At 42.9% G+C, this 17,770-nt stretch overlaps 1 protein-coding gene across 1 annotated transcript in view; it reads right to left on the bottom strand.

The window, feature by feature from the left end:
* The window catches only part of NPVF (neuropeptide VF precursor), a 57,881-nt gene that overhangs the window by 11,002 nt on the left and 29,109 nt on the right, over positions 1–17,770 (bottom strand). The window contains exon 2 of the mRNA XM_069209250.1: positions 9,869–10,335. Coding sequence (XP_069065351.1) covers positions 9,869–10,335 — 467 coding nt within the window. The remainder of the gene's footprint in view (positions 1–9,868; positions 10,336–17,770) is intronic.

The following is a 17,770-nucleotide window of genomic DNA, read 5'->3' on the forward strand; positions in this document are numbered from 1 at the left end:
AAAAAAGTGGGGCTAAGGGCCGACTCCTGTGGTATCCTACACTTGAAGAGCATAATATCTGAGAGGCATGGGATTTTCCATAATTTGGAAAGTTTAGTCCTTTACAAAGGAGGACATCCAATTAAAAGCCTTGTCTTGAACTCCTACTTCCTTTAACCAATCAACCAGAGTCTAATGATCCACAGTGCCAAATTCTGCATCTTATCTATGAGCTGCCTGGGGTGAACCCTAATTATGCAGTCCGCTTCCTAACAGTGATGTTTGCTTAACTTAACCTGGACATTTTTGAATTTATTTTCCTCAATGATGCTGATTCCCAAATTCATGTTCACATGTTTGGATGTTTTTGCACACCTTTAAGTAAACTAAAAAAAACAGAAGTGGGTGAATACAGAAATAAGATTCAGAACCATGTATCAAAATTTTGTGAACAACCTACATGAAATTGTTGCCTATTTTGGAAGAGATCGGCAAAGTAATGACAATAAAGGGAAAAGCTCTAGCAAAGCCCATGGAAAAAATCAGGTAGTTATCAGTGACAGTCACAGCTCCTACCTTCCCAAGTGATGAGCTGTGTGCAATATTGGGCTACACTTGTACTCATCTGGGTGCAAAGGAACACTGGACATGAGAGGTATGTAAAATAAAAGATGGAATTATAGATAAGCAAGGACCAGCAATCTAGTGTCTTCTGGAGAGTAGATGAATTATGGAATATTTACAAGTTGCTCACAGATCAAGGAACATAAAACTACCCCAATGGAAAAAATGGGGCTTACTTTGGATCATGGCAGAATTTAAGGTAAATGCTTATCCAAACGTCAGAATTCCATAGCAGAATTGAACAAGTAACCACGCCAGATATAGTACAAAATGAACAGGTAAACTCTGTTGCCTCTTCCTGCTGGCATACACTCCACAAACTTTGAAAGATCTTCACAGGCATCCCAGCAGACTGTTGCAGGACAGTCACCCACGCTTTAGTCACTAGGAAGCTCGACTACGGCAATGCCCTCTATGCTGGCACCTCAACCAGGAACCTCCAAAAACTTCAACTCATCCAGAACTCCGCCGCCAGATGCATTCTGGACCTCCCTCACTGAAAACACATCTCCCTACACCTGAGGATCCTCAACTGGCTACCGGTCGAGAAGCGAATCCCCTTCAAGCTTATCCCCCACACGTACAAGGCCATACACAAATCAGGACCAGCCTACCTGAACCAATGATTCTCCTTCCACAACCCCGCCAGATCCCTCCGCTCCCCCTGCACCTGAACCTCAAGACGTGGCTCTTCGGATGATGCCTCGCCCCTCCCCCCCAGCGCCTTGAGACCCTCACTGGTGAGTAGCTGTGCTTTACAAATATTAATTGATTGATTGATTCATATTCACATGAAACTGACACAGGTCCACAATATTGTAAGAAAACATTGAAGTACAAAAGAAGAAATTATTTATTCTCACCAGCAGTAATGCAGGATTACCCACAGTCCACACAGACAAGGTACTTTTTTCCTTCCAAGGCATGCATTATGATGATCCTCAAAAATATTGAGGGTACCACAGCAGCAATGGATAGTAATATTGATAGGATGACTAACGATATGATGAATCTAGAGAGAAGCATAGGCTGGGTAGAATGTCCATTGTACTGGAATATGCTTGATAACAGCTGCAAGGATGTTGAAAACAACCCAGGCGGTTAATGAAATATTTCTGTTCAGACCCAGGCCTAGAAAAATTGGGCAACAAGACAGGGATGAAGGATCTTTGTATTCTGACAGAGGCGGTGTGTCCACTGGGGGTTGGGGCGTCACCCCACTGATTATTTTGGCCCGCATAGCTCCCAAATAATAATGCATAAATAAAAGTAAAATTTCCACTTTTTATTTTTAAAAGGTGCAGAAGCATGATGCTGCTGTGTGTGAGCACCTCACGTGTGCCTCTCGATATTGTGTGAAGCAGGCAGCCAAGCGGGCCTGAGGGGCTGGGGAGTGGGGCTTATGAATTGCAACAATGTTGCAACTTGCCACAGAGTAAGATTCTCACATGGCACAGCACCGAACCTAATGCACATTTCGGGTTGGATGGCAGCCTTCCTCCGGCCAAGCCAACATGCGCAGTAGGTCTCCACTTCATAGGGCTACATAGCGCACATTAATGTGCCGGGGGTGTCTCAGAAGGCGCAGTCCCCAGTCTAAGAAATGAATGTTGCGGTCCCCTGCCCCAACCAGTCCTGACGCTGCAGCAACAGGAGGACCAGTGCCAGGATTGGTTGACAGAGACGCAACACCGACGGTGTGCCAGGCAGGCAGGGGCCTGGCCGGATTGGAATTGATTGTTTGACAATAAAAAATAATAATGTTTATATAATCCGAAGCAGTGCGTACATGCGCGTAACATGATCAAGGAAGGTATGCGCTCAGCTCGCATGCACTGCTTTGTATTATAGAAACATTGTTAAAACAGGCTGGCCTACTACTAGGTCGCTAATTTTTATAATGTTTCTATAATCCAAAGCACTGCATGCTTGCAGATACCGTGGCCAAGGAAGGTATGTGCTTGCGTGCACTGCTTTGGATTGTGGAAACATTATAAAAATGGTCCGGCCTACTACTAGGCCGGGCTGTTTTAATAATGTTTCTATAATCTGAAGCAGTGTGTGTATGCACATACCGTGACCAAGGTATGTGCACTCACGCACTGCTTCGGGTTATAGAAACATGCATTATTAAAATGGACCGCTGGGCCTACAATACTGCCCTTAGACTAACATTGACTGCATTGCAGATAAACACGTCAGGGCCTCACAGGAAGGCCTGTCCTGTGCTGCCTCCTCCAACTCCTCAGTACATTTCTCTTGTAAAGATGTATCAATAAATAAGGAAATCTATTTGGTACTCAGGATTGTTACCTCAAATCCTTTTATGAAGTTCTCTGGTTAGAGTGAATAAGCAGCTACCTCTATCATTATTATATGAAATCTCTTTATTGATGGCATAACTACACTTTCACAATTGCTTTATTATCCTTCTTGCTTTCTCAGAATTACTTAAAAATGCACCATTTGCCCACTCTTTTTCCAAAATGTTCTCTCCTGTGCCCCCCTTATAATAGTTGGGCTCGCTCACTACTCTCACCCGCGAATGGTCACTCATCCCGAACTTTTACACCCCCCACTTTCAAAAGTCCCCTGCTGCCACTGAATCCTGGCTGTACCATAAAGCACAAAGAGAAATGATAGGGGTGGATTCCTTAGATGAAGTGGATCCTTACAACGGAAACCATCGTTCCCGAAATGCACAGAAGTGCTAGGCTCATAGGACTAAAGACGACCCTGAGGAAAAAAGACATGACGATTCGGGTCATGATAAAGGTCATGAGTGAGATGTGGGTTATTGGCTCTGGTGCACATTCCTTTCCAGATGTTAGGACACTAAATACATTAATAATGCAACCAAGAACTTAGAGGGCAGAACCAGCCTCTTTAACCAAATGTCTCACAGCCAAACATAGAACTGAAATCCTAAGCAGTCCCCGCTACAAAAGTGCATAAACAAGGAAATTAATAAAAGCTTTGCCAATGCAGGTGCTTAGGCAGGGATCTGGGCAGATGACACTAATTTGGACTGGTTTAGATACCAAAGATACTACAGATAATCAAAAGACTTTTAATGAGATTAGAGAGAAACCCGCACTCATAAATGAGTAAGGAAACAAACAGGGAACCTGCCTGGAAAGTGTAGAGTGCAAAGAAAATATCAGATAACAAAAGAAATACAGAAAGCTGGACAAACACTAAAGGGGTGGAACTGCAGAAAACATTGGCACTATGGAAAATCCACATGTTATTCTGAGCTCAGAAGTTCATGAAAAGGCAGTACTGTGCCAATGGGCATCACATTGACTTGTTTCAGCACACTGATCCAGCTATATCGTTTCCTTCCTTCTCACTATTGTACACAATTTTGCTTGACCCCCCCTTTCCTAGCACGTGGCTATAGCTCCTAGTACTTGTACAGTGCTCTATAGCTTTCCAGGTAGCTGAGGCTTCACAAGTACAAATACCAATTTCAATGCAATCAGAGCTTTTGTGCAAGCAAAAGTAAAACAGTTAGTTATAAAGCAGGTAATAGGATCCGATCCGATAAATATCTTAGTGATGGCCATCTGTGCACAACAGTTGCAAGGAACATGTAAATTAGAAAAATGATTGTTGGCTGTAACCAGATTGTGTTTTTTCGCCTTTCTGTATGTATGCATATATCTGTTTACATCTCCATGTGTACAATTACTCAAATTTCTTCCCTCCTCTCTACAATCTTTGAACATTGAAAATGTGAATTAAGACTCATGTGATGCAAATCATGCTTTTCCACTTATATACATGTAACTCCAGCTCTGTAATATGTTCATTACCACAGAATAACACATTGCTTTTCAAATGGAAACAAGACATATATTCACAAACACAGATAAGTAAAAGATGCCTACGAGCCGAATTTAAAAGGGCAGATAATACTCCATTCCTCTGGCCATTTCATCTCTGCTATGTTGATGGACTACCATCATGAAATAACACATTTAAAGATCCCTAGCCAAGTGGTGATCTCTGTGCTTTGATAGGTATCACTGTCTTGGTTGTATCTGTCAAGGCTCAAAGGGGTTGGTAGATGGCTGTTTCAGTTTTGATAGCTGTTATTCAAATGTTTACAAAGTTTTTGATTTTGACAAAAAAAGTAGTGATCCCCACATGCAAGGAATTTTTGTCCTGGGTGTGGGGGGTCATTATTTGTTTTTTTTTCTGTCCCTCAGAGAGAAAAAAGGTAATCACATCCTAAATAAGGTGAACGGTGTAAGTCCCTTTCTCTGAAGACCCTATGTAATTGGGTCATCAAACAAAGCTTTCCATCCATTGAGCCAAAACAAACTTCATCAATAGAACAGTGGCGGTCTGCTGGGCCCTAGATCGGGAGGAGGACCATCAGTTTGGCGATAGGGTACTCTGTAACAACAAAGTACCCTGCCTACCAAACGCTAACTGTTTCTTTTGGTATCCTTTTTGGTAAGTGGATCAGGGTCAAATTTTTGACCATAAAATATGTCCTAGGGAGGTGCAGGATTCCAAGAACCATGCCGTTCTATAAGAGAGCATATGATTCAGATAAAGGTAGGAATGTAACTACTAAAAATATATTAACTTGATAAAAGGAAATGTTCAGGTATAAAAATAGGCTTATAGTGTTATGGGTCACGGGCCACCGAAAGCTAGAAGTTTTGCAAAATGTTTGGAAATTCTTCTATGTTCTGCTTTTCGTAGCCTGACCTTTATTCCCAGACATCCCTGGCAATAAGTGGATGTGGTTTAAGCTGATGTTAATGGTGATCATCAGATTGACAGAGTAGGGTAGCTACCATTATCCTTCTTAAGCTCCATGAGTTTGGATGGCCTAAATCAGTGCTGCAGGTGACGCCGGCTTTCTAAGTTGAAAACGATCTGGGTTGGGAAGCTTCTGCTGGGTGTAAAGTTGAATAAGAGGTCCTTGAATGACTATAATGAATTCTTCCTCTAGACCCATGTGAAGATTGCCCTTCAAGGCAAAGTTCTCTGGAGTTTTCACTAATCACTGATGGAATTGCGGCAAGTTTGATCTATTTAATTTAGCTTGATGGTGTAATTGTTGAATACATTTAAAAAGGTGATTTTTCAAATCAAATGTTCTTATTGAGCCAGAACCATGAACAGACAGAACTCTTGGTTCTCATTTTCTCTCCCCATCAGACATCCCTGCAAATGACTTTTACTGGCTCCAGCACTTCCTTTTCACCTATCTTCTCTTTCATGGTTCATAAAATATGTTATCAGCAGTGGCCACGTATTTAACAGCTGTGGGCATTTATGATAATGTATCCCACTAATATAGCACAACATACTTCATTTCCTCTCTCTTACTTACAATTGTCATCAAATCTTCAGTGTCTGGGCTTTATTACAAATTGGATAAAGTTATCCTGTTTGCTTTTGCATGCTTCTCCTATCACAGAAGCCTACAGTCCACGTGTCTCACAAATAGTATCAAATCGTTTTCGAGACCTGGGGTTTATTATAAATGAGGTTAAATTAGGGTCTACGCTTCTGCAGCAAACATAATTCATAGTCTGTTACTCCCATTAATTCAATGGATTTTTCTGCACCTCCTGCACGACAGGACTCGTTAAACGTTACTGACTTATTTTCTCAGACAAGTCTCTCTTATGACACCGAGGTGACTTTGAAATTAGAAAATTTCAAAATCATGCAGCATTCAATCCTTCGGCTTTTTGATACATCAGCGTTGTTGGAAATATGAAATAAAAACCTTTAGCATAAACATTCAAAGATTTCTGCAATTTCAATGCAGATTTTCCAAATATGTCACAATTATATCTCAAGGAACTTAATCGAATCAAGCAGTGTGGGCTTCGATCACAGAACTGTCTCAGTCTGCTTCTGGTTCACCTTTCAAACAGTGTGCCCTATTATCATGAATGTGCTGCCCGAGGGCAGCCACAAACATGTGACTATGCTGGGGCAGTGGAATCAGTGGAAGAAGGATCCTAGGCTGACCAGCTGCTCCGTGTTTTACTGCAAGGGCACCTCCTAAAGGCCTGTTTACCTCTGCGCCCATATCCCTTAAAGAGTGCAGGTGCAGAGGTAAAATGATTACCTTATTTGCATGCCACCATACAAATGAGGAAATACCTTCTCACCTTACTGCTGGCACTGAAAGTGCACCCGGGCTATCAATATTACAGAAGGGGATGCACAAGATTAAGTAGCACCTTCTCTAATACCACAACACAAAGTGGGCACACATGCCTGTTGTGCCCCTAGCCTAGCACACAGAATAACGCCCCTGACCCTTCTCAAGACATTTTATGATAGTTTACAAAGGTCAGGTCTTGATAAATTAGTTTTTAACTGGAGAACAGATCCCGTGGCTATTGAAAGAGATGCATTGATGCAGAAGTCTAATGTATACCTTTCTTCCCTTCCTTGTGAGTCCCAGAATAATATCCTAGCTGCAGTGCCAGAAACAAATAATTTGTCTTAGTTTCTTCATTTTGGCAGATCTAAGTTTGATCCCTAGTGCTGCTCAAACTCTCAAAAACTGTACCTCTATTTCTATCTTCTCTTCCATTCTTTTTACGGATGCCCTATGGTAGCACACACCCACACCTGCTAGATGAATCCTTGGCCAGACAGACCTATTAATCAATCGTGCACTTCCTCGGTTTGCTGGAGCCCATGGAAGCTTGTTATAAAAGTCTAGAGCTTCTCCTGGTGCCTCTGTCACTTTCCCCAACTCACTGAGGTGGATTGCAACCGGCACAGGAAGGGTCAAGAAAGAGAGCACGAGAAGGAGGGAGGGAGAAGGCAGAGAGAAAGTGATCAGATAGCGAGACAAGGCAGAGGAGAGAAGAAGAGAGAAAAGGGCTGCATGGGAAGAGAGAGTCTCAACAAAAAAGGAAAGGGAGCAGGGCTGGCTTGAGAAATGTTGCCAGGGCCGCTTTTGTTTCCCCAGTATGCCCCTGGATGAATCTCTAGTGGCCAGGGAGCCTTGAGAAAGCCCAGGTCTTAAACACTTATCTCATTCATGCTTTAGCAGAGCATTACCTCCGGGGACAAGAAAGAATTATGGGTTAGCTTACCTACATGGGTGAGGTGATGTCTACTATGGAGTCACCATCGACGTCATTTAGGGGTTGCCAGGTATCACAGCTGTGACCTCTGGCTTGTCCCCTCTGATCCCTGGCACTGCCTTTGCAACCCGTCGCCTCAGATGTGGCAAAATCAGTCCCAGGCACACACATAAGGGCTGCCTCACTTTCCTTGTTTTTTATGAAGTCTTTATTACACTAAGAGTGAATAATATTTTATTATTCACAATCAGTGAAATAAAGACAATTACAATTTGCTGGAATATGACTGTCCCTGGCACCTGAGGTAAGAAAAAAATTATTTTAAATGTATATTTGTGTGCGCACTTGTGGGTGAGAGTGCGCTTATGTGAGAACAAGTGTGTGTATGTGTAAATATATGTGTATGCATAAGCATGCGTGTGTGAGTGAAAGTCAAGGCTAAATGGCATGTGATGTCACCGCGGCTACCCCTAGCATTTTGGTGAATTAACATTCATGTGAGTCACATTGTAGAATTCATAAGCTCATCTAACTTCAGAAGGCCACGCTTGTTGGTCAGTCAATATGGCAAGGTCTGGTGTTTCTGCAGGGCATGAGTGTGTGGAACCATGTCCACTAGGGAGTCCCCATCTGATTGACTACTTCCCTGGGGTCTTGGAGCCGCACATCCTCTTTTACTAAAATATTCAGCACTGTAGGATGTTAACCCACTTTTTGATTACCTTTTGATTAGGCCTGGTAACGCTGACATTAACCTCAACAGGGTGTATCCAGATCAGAAGTTAAAGAGCTGTACATTGAAATTAGAGCATTTCAGTCCTGCGTTTCCTTTACTTTACGGAGACATACACAAACTTTTTTGGTGAATTTGGAGTTTTGAAGATGTGTGATATATGCTAAAGTGAAATATGTTGTGGCTGCCTTGTGTAGTGTGTATAGCTATCAATACATTTGTGGTAGGGTGGACAGGACATCGCTTTTTCACAGATGCCCTGCATCTGCCAAACTCTAAACCCATCCATGTGTCATCTTAAATTAATTAACCTATTTTGTGATGCAAAGTAGGCTGCTTATTGCACAGGGTTTCAAGGTATATAAGGTGTACGCTCTAGATCTGCATTCAATATCAAAATATCATCCTCCCAACGCTTGATTTCTTTCAAGAAACCACATTCTTCTTTCTCTCCTGTACTGATGCACTGTCGGAAGTGGACCATGGCCTGAACAGGAATAAATGTGGCCCAGTCTGGAGCTTTTTCAACGGGGGTTATCATGACATCCAAGGTCGTCCTTTGTACAGTTGATTCATCCGTAAGTAATTGTTCAAAATGTTTTATTGCAAGCTAGTTGACAATCTGCTATGTAGCTCTAAAGCAGCACAATAGAGGCAGCGCCCTTGCAATAAATAATGAAATTTACTGGCTAGAGTAATTTAAAATTCCTTATACTAATAAAGACAAATACGTGTCTTTCCTGAAAAGAATATGCACACATATTATCTGCTTCTTCCATAAAATTCCTCTCAAATGAATACATTGTTTTGAGCAGGAGGAACCTCAGCGGCAGTGTGAACTCCTAGGGTGGTCATTGAGCACAGATTACTTGCTAGCCTGGATTTACCTGGCCAACTCATTTCCATATCAAATTACTATCTTCATTGGCACATCAGCTGAAAATAGGTCTTGCAAGCAACACAACAGAGCTATATGGATTGTATCATCAGCCGACTGATTGTTTTATTGAAACTTCCTTTGGATAATGTTTTTCTCACATGTATTTAAGAGTGGTAATTTTCAAGGTGCTGTATATTAAAGCAAAATGAGAGAAGGCATAATGTTCGCCTACCCATCTTTAAAAAATTAGATGTTTCCCTTATTTAGGAAAGGTAACATTCATAATTCTTGTATAAACGTGTGTTTTTAAAATAATTATTATGTAACAAACATGTCTGCATTGTAGCTCCTGTCTAGCCACTTTAACTTTGATTTAAATTTGTATCCTTCACATTGGGCGTAGTGAAAAAAATATTATGATTTAGGAGATTGACAAAACCTAAACTCAGTTTATTTGCGGAAATGTAATACGTGTTTCTAAATTAGAAATAAAATAATACTGCTAATACAGTGCAAATCATATTTTGGTAACAAAAAGCTTAAAGTATTTGTCACAAAACGTTCACTTACCTCTTCTCACCATAGCCAGATTCTTGTCCACCTTGTGAGTAGGTACTCACAAAGTTACTTAATTTGTGAAGATCTATTGATCGCCCAAATCTTTGAGGCAAGTTAGCGAGACTCTGAATAAACTGGCCCGCATATGGTGCTCTACCAAATCTCTGAGGCAGGTTGGCCAGCGGCTGGATGGAACGTTTACTAGCAAGATAGCGTCCAAACCTCTGTGGTAAGTTCGGGACACTCTTAGGAAATCTTTCATCAAAAGCTCTTTCATATCTCAGAGGTGAATAAAAAGAAGGACTACTTTTTGCTTCTTCCAGGAATGCTCTCCCAAATCTCAGTGGTAAATTAGCCGAAGCGTGTGGCATCCTATGGATTAAAGGGACGCTCATTTTGACCATATTTCTAACACCAACTTCCTTTTCTTCACCAGAATTAACACTTCTCTGTGTTTCTTCAAAGACATCTTCATTAGACTAAAACAAAACAGAAAAATCATAAATGTAACCTACGTACTCCAAACGATGAACTAACAAAAATGATTGACAATCAGCGCTGTGAAATAAAGCATGAAGGAACTGATAATGTTTGCTAACCTCTTTCTAGACAATATAGAGAGAATTAATTAAACATCATGACTTTAGAGAGACAAAGACATGCACATTATTTCAGAATTCATTTATGTCTCTAAGTGTGTAGGATATACTTGATATTTTAGTTTATAACAAGTAATTTGTATAGAGGAAAGACATCAATTTTTGACCACTGCCTTGCTACACGTTTTAGTATTAATCTAATCCATTCAGTAGGAAACACATTTTTACTAAGCTATTCTATGTTATGTACATGAAGAACTGTTTCTAGTCTCATATTTTTGCCTCCTATTCTCAAGAACAGTAATACCCTACAAGGGTAACAACAAATAACAAATTCATGAAGCAGTATCTAACTGTTCTGGTGTGGTATGTGAGTTTTACTTACAGATATGATCTTTATTTGCATTTTGGCACTTGTAGTTTTATTTTACCTTTTATAGATGTAAGTCCACAAGTAGTGAAAATGAAAGTTGATGAAGGCCATATCAGATGCTGATAAATAAAGGAAAATGTATTATCCTCTATTATGGACATTTTTGCATAACAATTGGCCTGATGCTATTGAAAATGGGTGCACGGAGAGTTCAGAAAAGGTGAGTTTGATGAGGATGAGGTGGATGATGTTGACGGAAATGCTTCCAAGAAGCTTGTTCCATTGCCTGTGTCCTGGCATGGAAGGTGTCTATGTGAGATGTTTTTGCATTTTCTGGAGATTCCGTTTTTTTTCTGGAGGCTTTGACCCACACCCCTGTAGAGAGAGGTGCAGATGTTCTCTTTCATAGTGTAATATGTCTGTATAAACTTCTAGCTGAGGTGATGATACTACTACTTTTGAAATGGACAGTACTGTATGGTAGCTATATACAGGAACACAGTGAGCAGAATTCAATTCTGGACCCCGTGTACAAAGGTATTTTGCTGCCGCAGCGCCTGCGATTCCCAAAATCACAGACTTTTGTGACTGGAAAATGATTATTTATAAGGTATAAATCTGTTTTATGAGGCGGAAAACGCTGTCCAATTCCAAAAATGGCGTTTGCAATCTTCTAGGAATTGCTAGAGAATGGGTATGTGAAAGAGGTGGTTCCCTGCCCTACTCACTTCTTCATCCTTGCCCTGTCACACCTTGAACTGTCGGGCTCCTCTTCTACACTGTTCCTCTGAGGCCTGTGATCGCTCCCCTCAGAAAGCTGACCCTTCTTCATTGTACTTTTAAAGCTATGCCTCGCACCCTGCACTGCTTTCATTCGCACCCTATTTCGCTCTCCCTCACATTATGTGGGGCGCAGACTTACACCTTGCACTGCTCCCCCCTTGCACAGAGTACTAAGGCCCTGATTTACACTTTTTTTTGCACTTCTTTACCGTCATTTATTGATGCTAAAGCGGCGCAAACTTACAAACTAGCTTGTCCGTTTGCCTCTCGCTCACTGCATTTGTATTTTGTAAGTTTGTGCCTCTTTTGCGTGAAAAAATGACAGTGGTGCGGCACAAAAAAGTATAAATCAGGGACTAAACATCTCTTGCACCTTTCTCTGCTCCCCCTACACCCTGAACTGCTTCTTCTTGCACCATGCCCGTCCCCTGCACTGTTATCCCCATTAAGCACATCCCCCTTGCGCACTGTACTCCTCCCTATCTCACCTCTGCATCTTTACTGTGTTGCTCTGACAGTGCACCTTTCTCTTCTTGCATACTTCAGTGTCTCCCCTTGCAGCATGCCCTGCTTCCACCTAACACCATGCTCTGCTCCCCTTCCACTCTGACTTGCTCCCGCGTGCATCTTGCTCACCTCTTGAACCCTGTCTTGTAACACCCTGCACTCTCTCTGGTTCCATCTGCCACTCTCTGCTGCACTTCCGTCACCCCTCACCATACGCTGCTGCTCCCCCTGCCCTGCCTGCTTCACTTCACTTCCTGTGCTGCTTGCACTTGGATTGCTCCCACTTGAACTCTGCACTGTTCTTTCTCTGCTGTTTCTCTTTCACCCTGAAATGCCCTCCTTGCATCCTGCGCTCCTCTCCCTGCTACCTTTGTCACTGTCTGTTCCCAACACTGTTCACTTCTCTTCTTTCACCTTTGCCCTGCTCCCCCTTCCACACCATGCTTCTCCTCTCAAGCACCCTCCAGTGGCTTTTCCTTGCACCCTATGCTGCTTCCCTTTGCCTCGTGTGCTGCTGCCCCTTACCCTGCCATACCACGCCCTTGCATTCTGCAGTGCTACCCATGCACTCTGCCCTTCTCTCTGTTGCACCCTGCTCTGTTACTGGACAAATGAACGAGAGTAGCCCTCAAAACCAAGGGTAAAGGGTTACTTAAAGCAAATCACAAAAAATACACAATCTATTAGCACTGGTGCCTTTACACATTCTTGACTGGGTGTCATGGATAGCTAGTGGAATGTCATTTGTATGTCTAAAAGACAGATCATTGTGTCTCATTATATCTTCCAGATTTCTAAAGAATTATATATTTATTATTCATAAAGTATGGGATTAAAACCATATATATTTCTAAAAAAATATTTGTTGTACTGTGGTTTTGCCTATACTGTACGTGAATGAGGTATGAATGTGAGTGCTGAATGTTATTATTAGCTATAAGGTTGGTCACTACCAAGAGCGCCCTGCTCTCTTACCTGTTTAAACTGACCTTTCTCCTTTTGTACCTTGAGTTGTTCCTCTTGTGCACTGCTCTCTTCCCCCTCGCAATCTGCCTTTCTTCCACATGGCACCCTGCCTGGCCCTTTTCCCCCACTCCACTGATGCACCTGCCCTGCCCTCTCCTGCACTATACCCTGTTTACCGCTTTGCACCCCACCTTGAAGCCGTTTTTTATTCTGCCCTACTTCCCTTATGTCCTACCATGGCACGCCCCCTCTCTTACATAGTGCTCTACACACCTTGCAGTCTGTGCTGCCCCCTTACACCTTCTGCGTTTGCCTCTCGCTCACTGCAATGCTCCTTATGGTACCCTGCTTTCCTTCTCCCCCATACTCTGCGCGGTACGCACTGACATCTTGAACTACTGACCACAAGCAACGTGTGTTGTTTCCACTTTTGCTGTGCCCTGCCCCACGCACACCCCATACCTCTACCCCTTGAAACTGGCGCTGCTCCCCCAACAACTCTGCCCTGGCAGGCAAACCCTGTGAGATGCTTCTATCCCGCATACTGCGTTGCTCTTGCTAGTATTCAACCCTTCTTGTCAGTGTACCCAGTCTGCAGCTCATTACACTGTGCAGTGCTTCTCGCTTGTACCCTGTCCTGCTCACACTTGTACCCTACACTACTCCGCAGTGCACCTCACCCTCCTCTCCTCTTGCTCCCTGGGTGCTTACCGTTTGCACCTTGCACAACTACACACCTAACCCATGCATTATTTCCCCCTGCACCCGGTTACACTCACCCCTGCACTGATCTCCATTGCACATGTGTCACCTTCCCTTGCAACTTGTCCTGTTTCCCTATTGTGCCCTGTTTAATTCACCCCTGGACCCTTTGCTGCTTCCTTTTGCAATCTGCGCGGCTGCGCCTTGACCCCTGTCCCATTCCCCACTGCGCCCTTCTCTGCTACTTCCCTAGAACACTGTTTTGCTACCCACTTGAGCCCTGCACTGGTTTCTTCTTCACCCTGCATCGGACAGCAAGAACAACCCCCTACCCTGCACTTCCTTGCACTGTGTGCTACCACCCTTGCATCCTCAGTATTGTCCTTTGAACCCCGATCTGCATCTTCTGACACCATATGCTTCCCCATTCACACCTTTGGCTGCTTCCCCAAAGCTCCCGGTTAGAGCCATGCTCTGCCCCACTCACACGTGTAATGGCTTCCATTTGCGCCCCGTGCTGCCGTGTGTGCCCCCCGCTTCCCCCTAGAGGCGAGTGAGCTTCTGCAAGGTCGAGTCAGGCTCGAGTCTGAATCCTGGCTCTAGCACAGCGCGAGGCCCTGTAGGAACTCTGAGCCCATGAGCTGAACTTTCATCTGGCTTCTGCCAGTTACCTTCGCTCTCTATCCTCATGAACAAAGAGGTAAAAACAAACATTAATATTTGAGGCAAAAATGAGAGACAAATAGATACTCATTCAGGGGTTTATATATACAAAGTGAAACTAAGATTAATCAGTTTCCCTGCTTACCAAATTGTGTGAATTTAGTCAAATATTTTAATTTACCGATTCTCCTTTTTCTTCACTATTGCATATGAAAGCACATTCAAATGTGTGAGTTCGGAAATCCAGCTGTATAAAAACCTATTGTGTTTGATTTAATAGACTATAATGTTGCTCTAGACATAAGAATCTGGGCCACATGTGAGGTCCACATTCAAACTGTCTTGCCTCTTATTTCACTAATGACACAGTCACGGGCGGGGCTGGAATGTTTTTAAGCTCGTGTTTAAAAACTATTACTTTTAGTTAGTGCTTGTGAGTGCAGTACTATAATGTGGCATATTAATGTCAAAGCTTCCACATGTTAAAGAAATGCACTTTTTTAAATTTTGAAAACACTTAATCATATTTTAGGTGATGTTTGTTGTATGATTTATATGGCAAACATTCTCAGAGCTCAGCTCGTGCATTGGCTCTAAGCGCAAACCCAGACCCTTGACCTTGCTCACTCTCTTAATTTGTTGGCTTGACAACGCTTCTAGCCTGGCTGTAACACAATGCAATTGCATTACTTTCCTGTTGCACCGTGCACAGCATGCTCCCCTTACATCCTATGCTGCACCTCCTTTCACCCTGCGCTACTACACCTTTTAAGCATGTACTGCTTCCTTGCACTTCGCGCTGCAGTTCTTTGCGCCTTTAACTGCCACTGCCCTACACACTACACTGCTTCCTCCTTGAACACTGCACCAGTGGTGGCTGCTGCAATCAAGGGTGGCGGGGCAAGAGGGGGAGATGGGAGGTAGGACTGTTGGTGGGGAGGGGGTTAAAATTAATTTCTAAAATCTTACCTGCCTGCCGCTCCCACTGTCGACAGCCTCCGTGATGATTCTCTCTTTTCCCGGCACTGGGCCACAAGGCAGAGGCTCCCACTCCAGATACTGCTCTCATGCTATACCAAGCATGTCAGCAGCACCGGGATTGGCCTGAACAGGCTGGCACAGGGTGCTTGTGCCATTTCTCCAATCTGGCTGTGTAACACAGCTGGGTTGCAGAAATGTAATACTGCTGTCCAAACTGACATGCACACTTACAAGTGCCCACCACTCCTCCTCCCTGTTATGGCCACGCCCACCCTAGACTCCCATGGCTCAGTCAGATAATGACAAATGATTATTTGTCACTGCCTGACTGAGCAGAGGGATGAAGCTCCTCCGCTCTTATAGAGGAGCTGCAGCTGTCCTGCGCTATTCATTCTGTGCACCATGTGCTGAGATCTCCTCACATTATATTCTCCCTCTTTGCAACCTAGTCTTTTCTTTCTTGCACTGGTGCCATACACCCCTTTCCATCTGTGTTAAGTGCTTTCATTATCTCTTGTTCACGCAAATATTTTTTTGCTTTAAAGATAAAAAAGGCGCCCACAAAGTTTCAATAATACAAAACAGGCAAGGGGCACTATTCGGTGGTGGATGGAGTCCCTTCTTATTTTATAGAGGGTGTCTGTTCCCTTTGCCTGAGGTCGAGGAAGGTGCTCCTGGCATTGGCTTGTAACCCCCAGCAGATCAGCTTGCATTTCCACACAGGAGAGGATGATGCTTTGAACCATTATTTACTAAACTGTGGGTTGGGTCGCGAGACGATTTTTTGTGGGACTCAAAAATCCAAGCAATAAATAAAGATGTATTTATATTATGTATTTATCTTGTCACATTTGCTGTGTTTCAAAAACAGAGGTTAATTGTATGGTTATTTCGTTATGTCATTTGCTGGTTATTTTTTTAACATATGGACTGGTGTTTACAAACTCCTCTCGCTTTGTAGTCAGAGAAAGACAAATAAAGTGAATTATGTGACAATCATTCAGAAGTACATAAAGTGAGAAAGGAATGGCTGTAGGATTTCAATTTCTTTGGAGCACACAACAAAATGTAAATGCCTGTAAATGAACAGCACGCAATCATCAGTGTGAACTATGATTTTATTAGGTTCAGAACAAATCAAGACGTTTTACTAGTTGATGAACAAATAATTATTATTTACTGAAATCAGATTTCCACACATTATCATTTATGTGCAATATAGTTTTATCTGTAAAACTGTATATCTGAGCAAATTTAGTGACAAGAAAATGTGCTCTCTGTAACTAACAACGCACTGCCACAGAATGCATTAGTTGCATTAAAAAATCACCCACTTCATGTCCATTAAAGCTAGGTGGGTTGTGAAATGTCATACTAAAAAGTGAGTCGTGGTTCTAAAACGTTTGGGAAGCATTACTTTAAACTAACATGTACTCGTTTATTGTCTAAAACAGATTTGTGAGTGTCTGGTTTACATATGTATGCGTACATTAGCTATATATTTTCTATTTATAGCAAAGATTGTACCTCTGCTTTGACTGCGGAACAGCCCATTCCCTTTTCTGTGAGAAACAATAAAGGGATGTGAAATAACTTCCTGTGATGTCACTTCATGTGACATCATTGCAAATTGCCTATGCTAATTAATCCTGCCACTACCTTTTAGGACTAGAGCCCAGAAAGCACAGCATAGGCAGACTCATTGTAGAAGTCCCCACATAAAGGGCAGTTGAAACATGTGGCATTTTTGGACGGTTCTTCACACACTCAGTCATACCACAGAGCCTGTAGAGCGTGTGGAGCAGCAGCGCAAGATTCCCAGAATATGTTGTAAGTAAGCATCTCTGCTACTGTTACTGTTCTGCCTGTTCTGAGTTGATAAAACTTTTTGAAAAAATAAAGATGGGGATTGCCATGAATTGTTTATAAAAAATGTTTTGAAAGTACCGGCTTTGGTTTTACTTTTTTCTGATGTTCGAGTGCCCTCTAGTGGCTAATTAGAAATACATTCGGGAACAGTGAAATTCGACGTTAGATGCACAGAGAAAAAGTAATCCAATGGTGGTTTACTGCTTCTTATATTAGCAGCACAGGTGTAACAAAGGCCACGTAGCACACGCAGTGCGGGGGTGCCACCGAGCTCCAGGGGACTCCCTCAGCAAAGTACCCGGACCAGAGAGCTCCCGAATAAGCCCGAAGGGGGGCCATCGATGTACTTTGCGGGGGGCGGTGGGGGAGGGCTCAAGTTTCGTTGCGCCACTAGTCAGCAGATGCTCCTATCTTATTGAACATCCATCACCCCCACTGGTCTTCAGTGGAAACCCAACTAGTTATGTAAGT

This window comes from Pleurodeles waltl, chromosome 10 (assembly GCF_031143425.1).
Source record: "Pleurodeles waltl isolate 20211129_DDA chromosome 10, aPleWal1.hap1.20221129, whole genome shotgun sequence".
NCBI lineage: Eukaryota > Metazoa > Chordata > Amphibia > Caudata > Salamandridae > Pleurodeles > Pleurodeles waltl.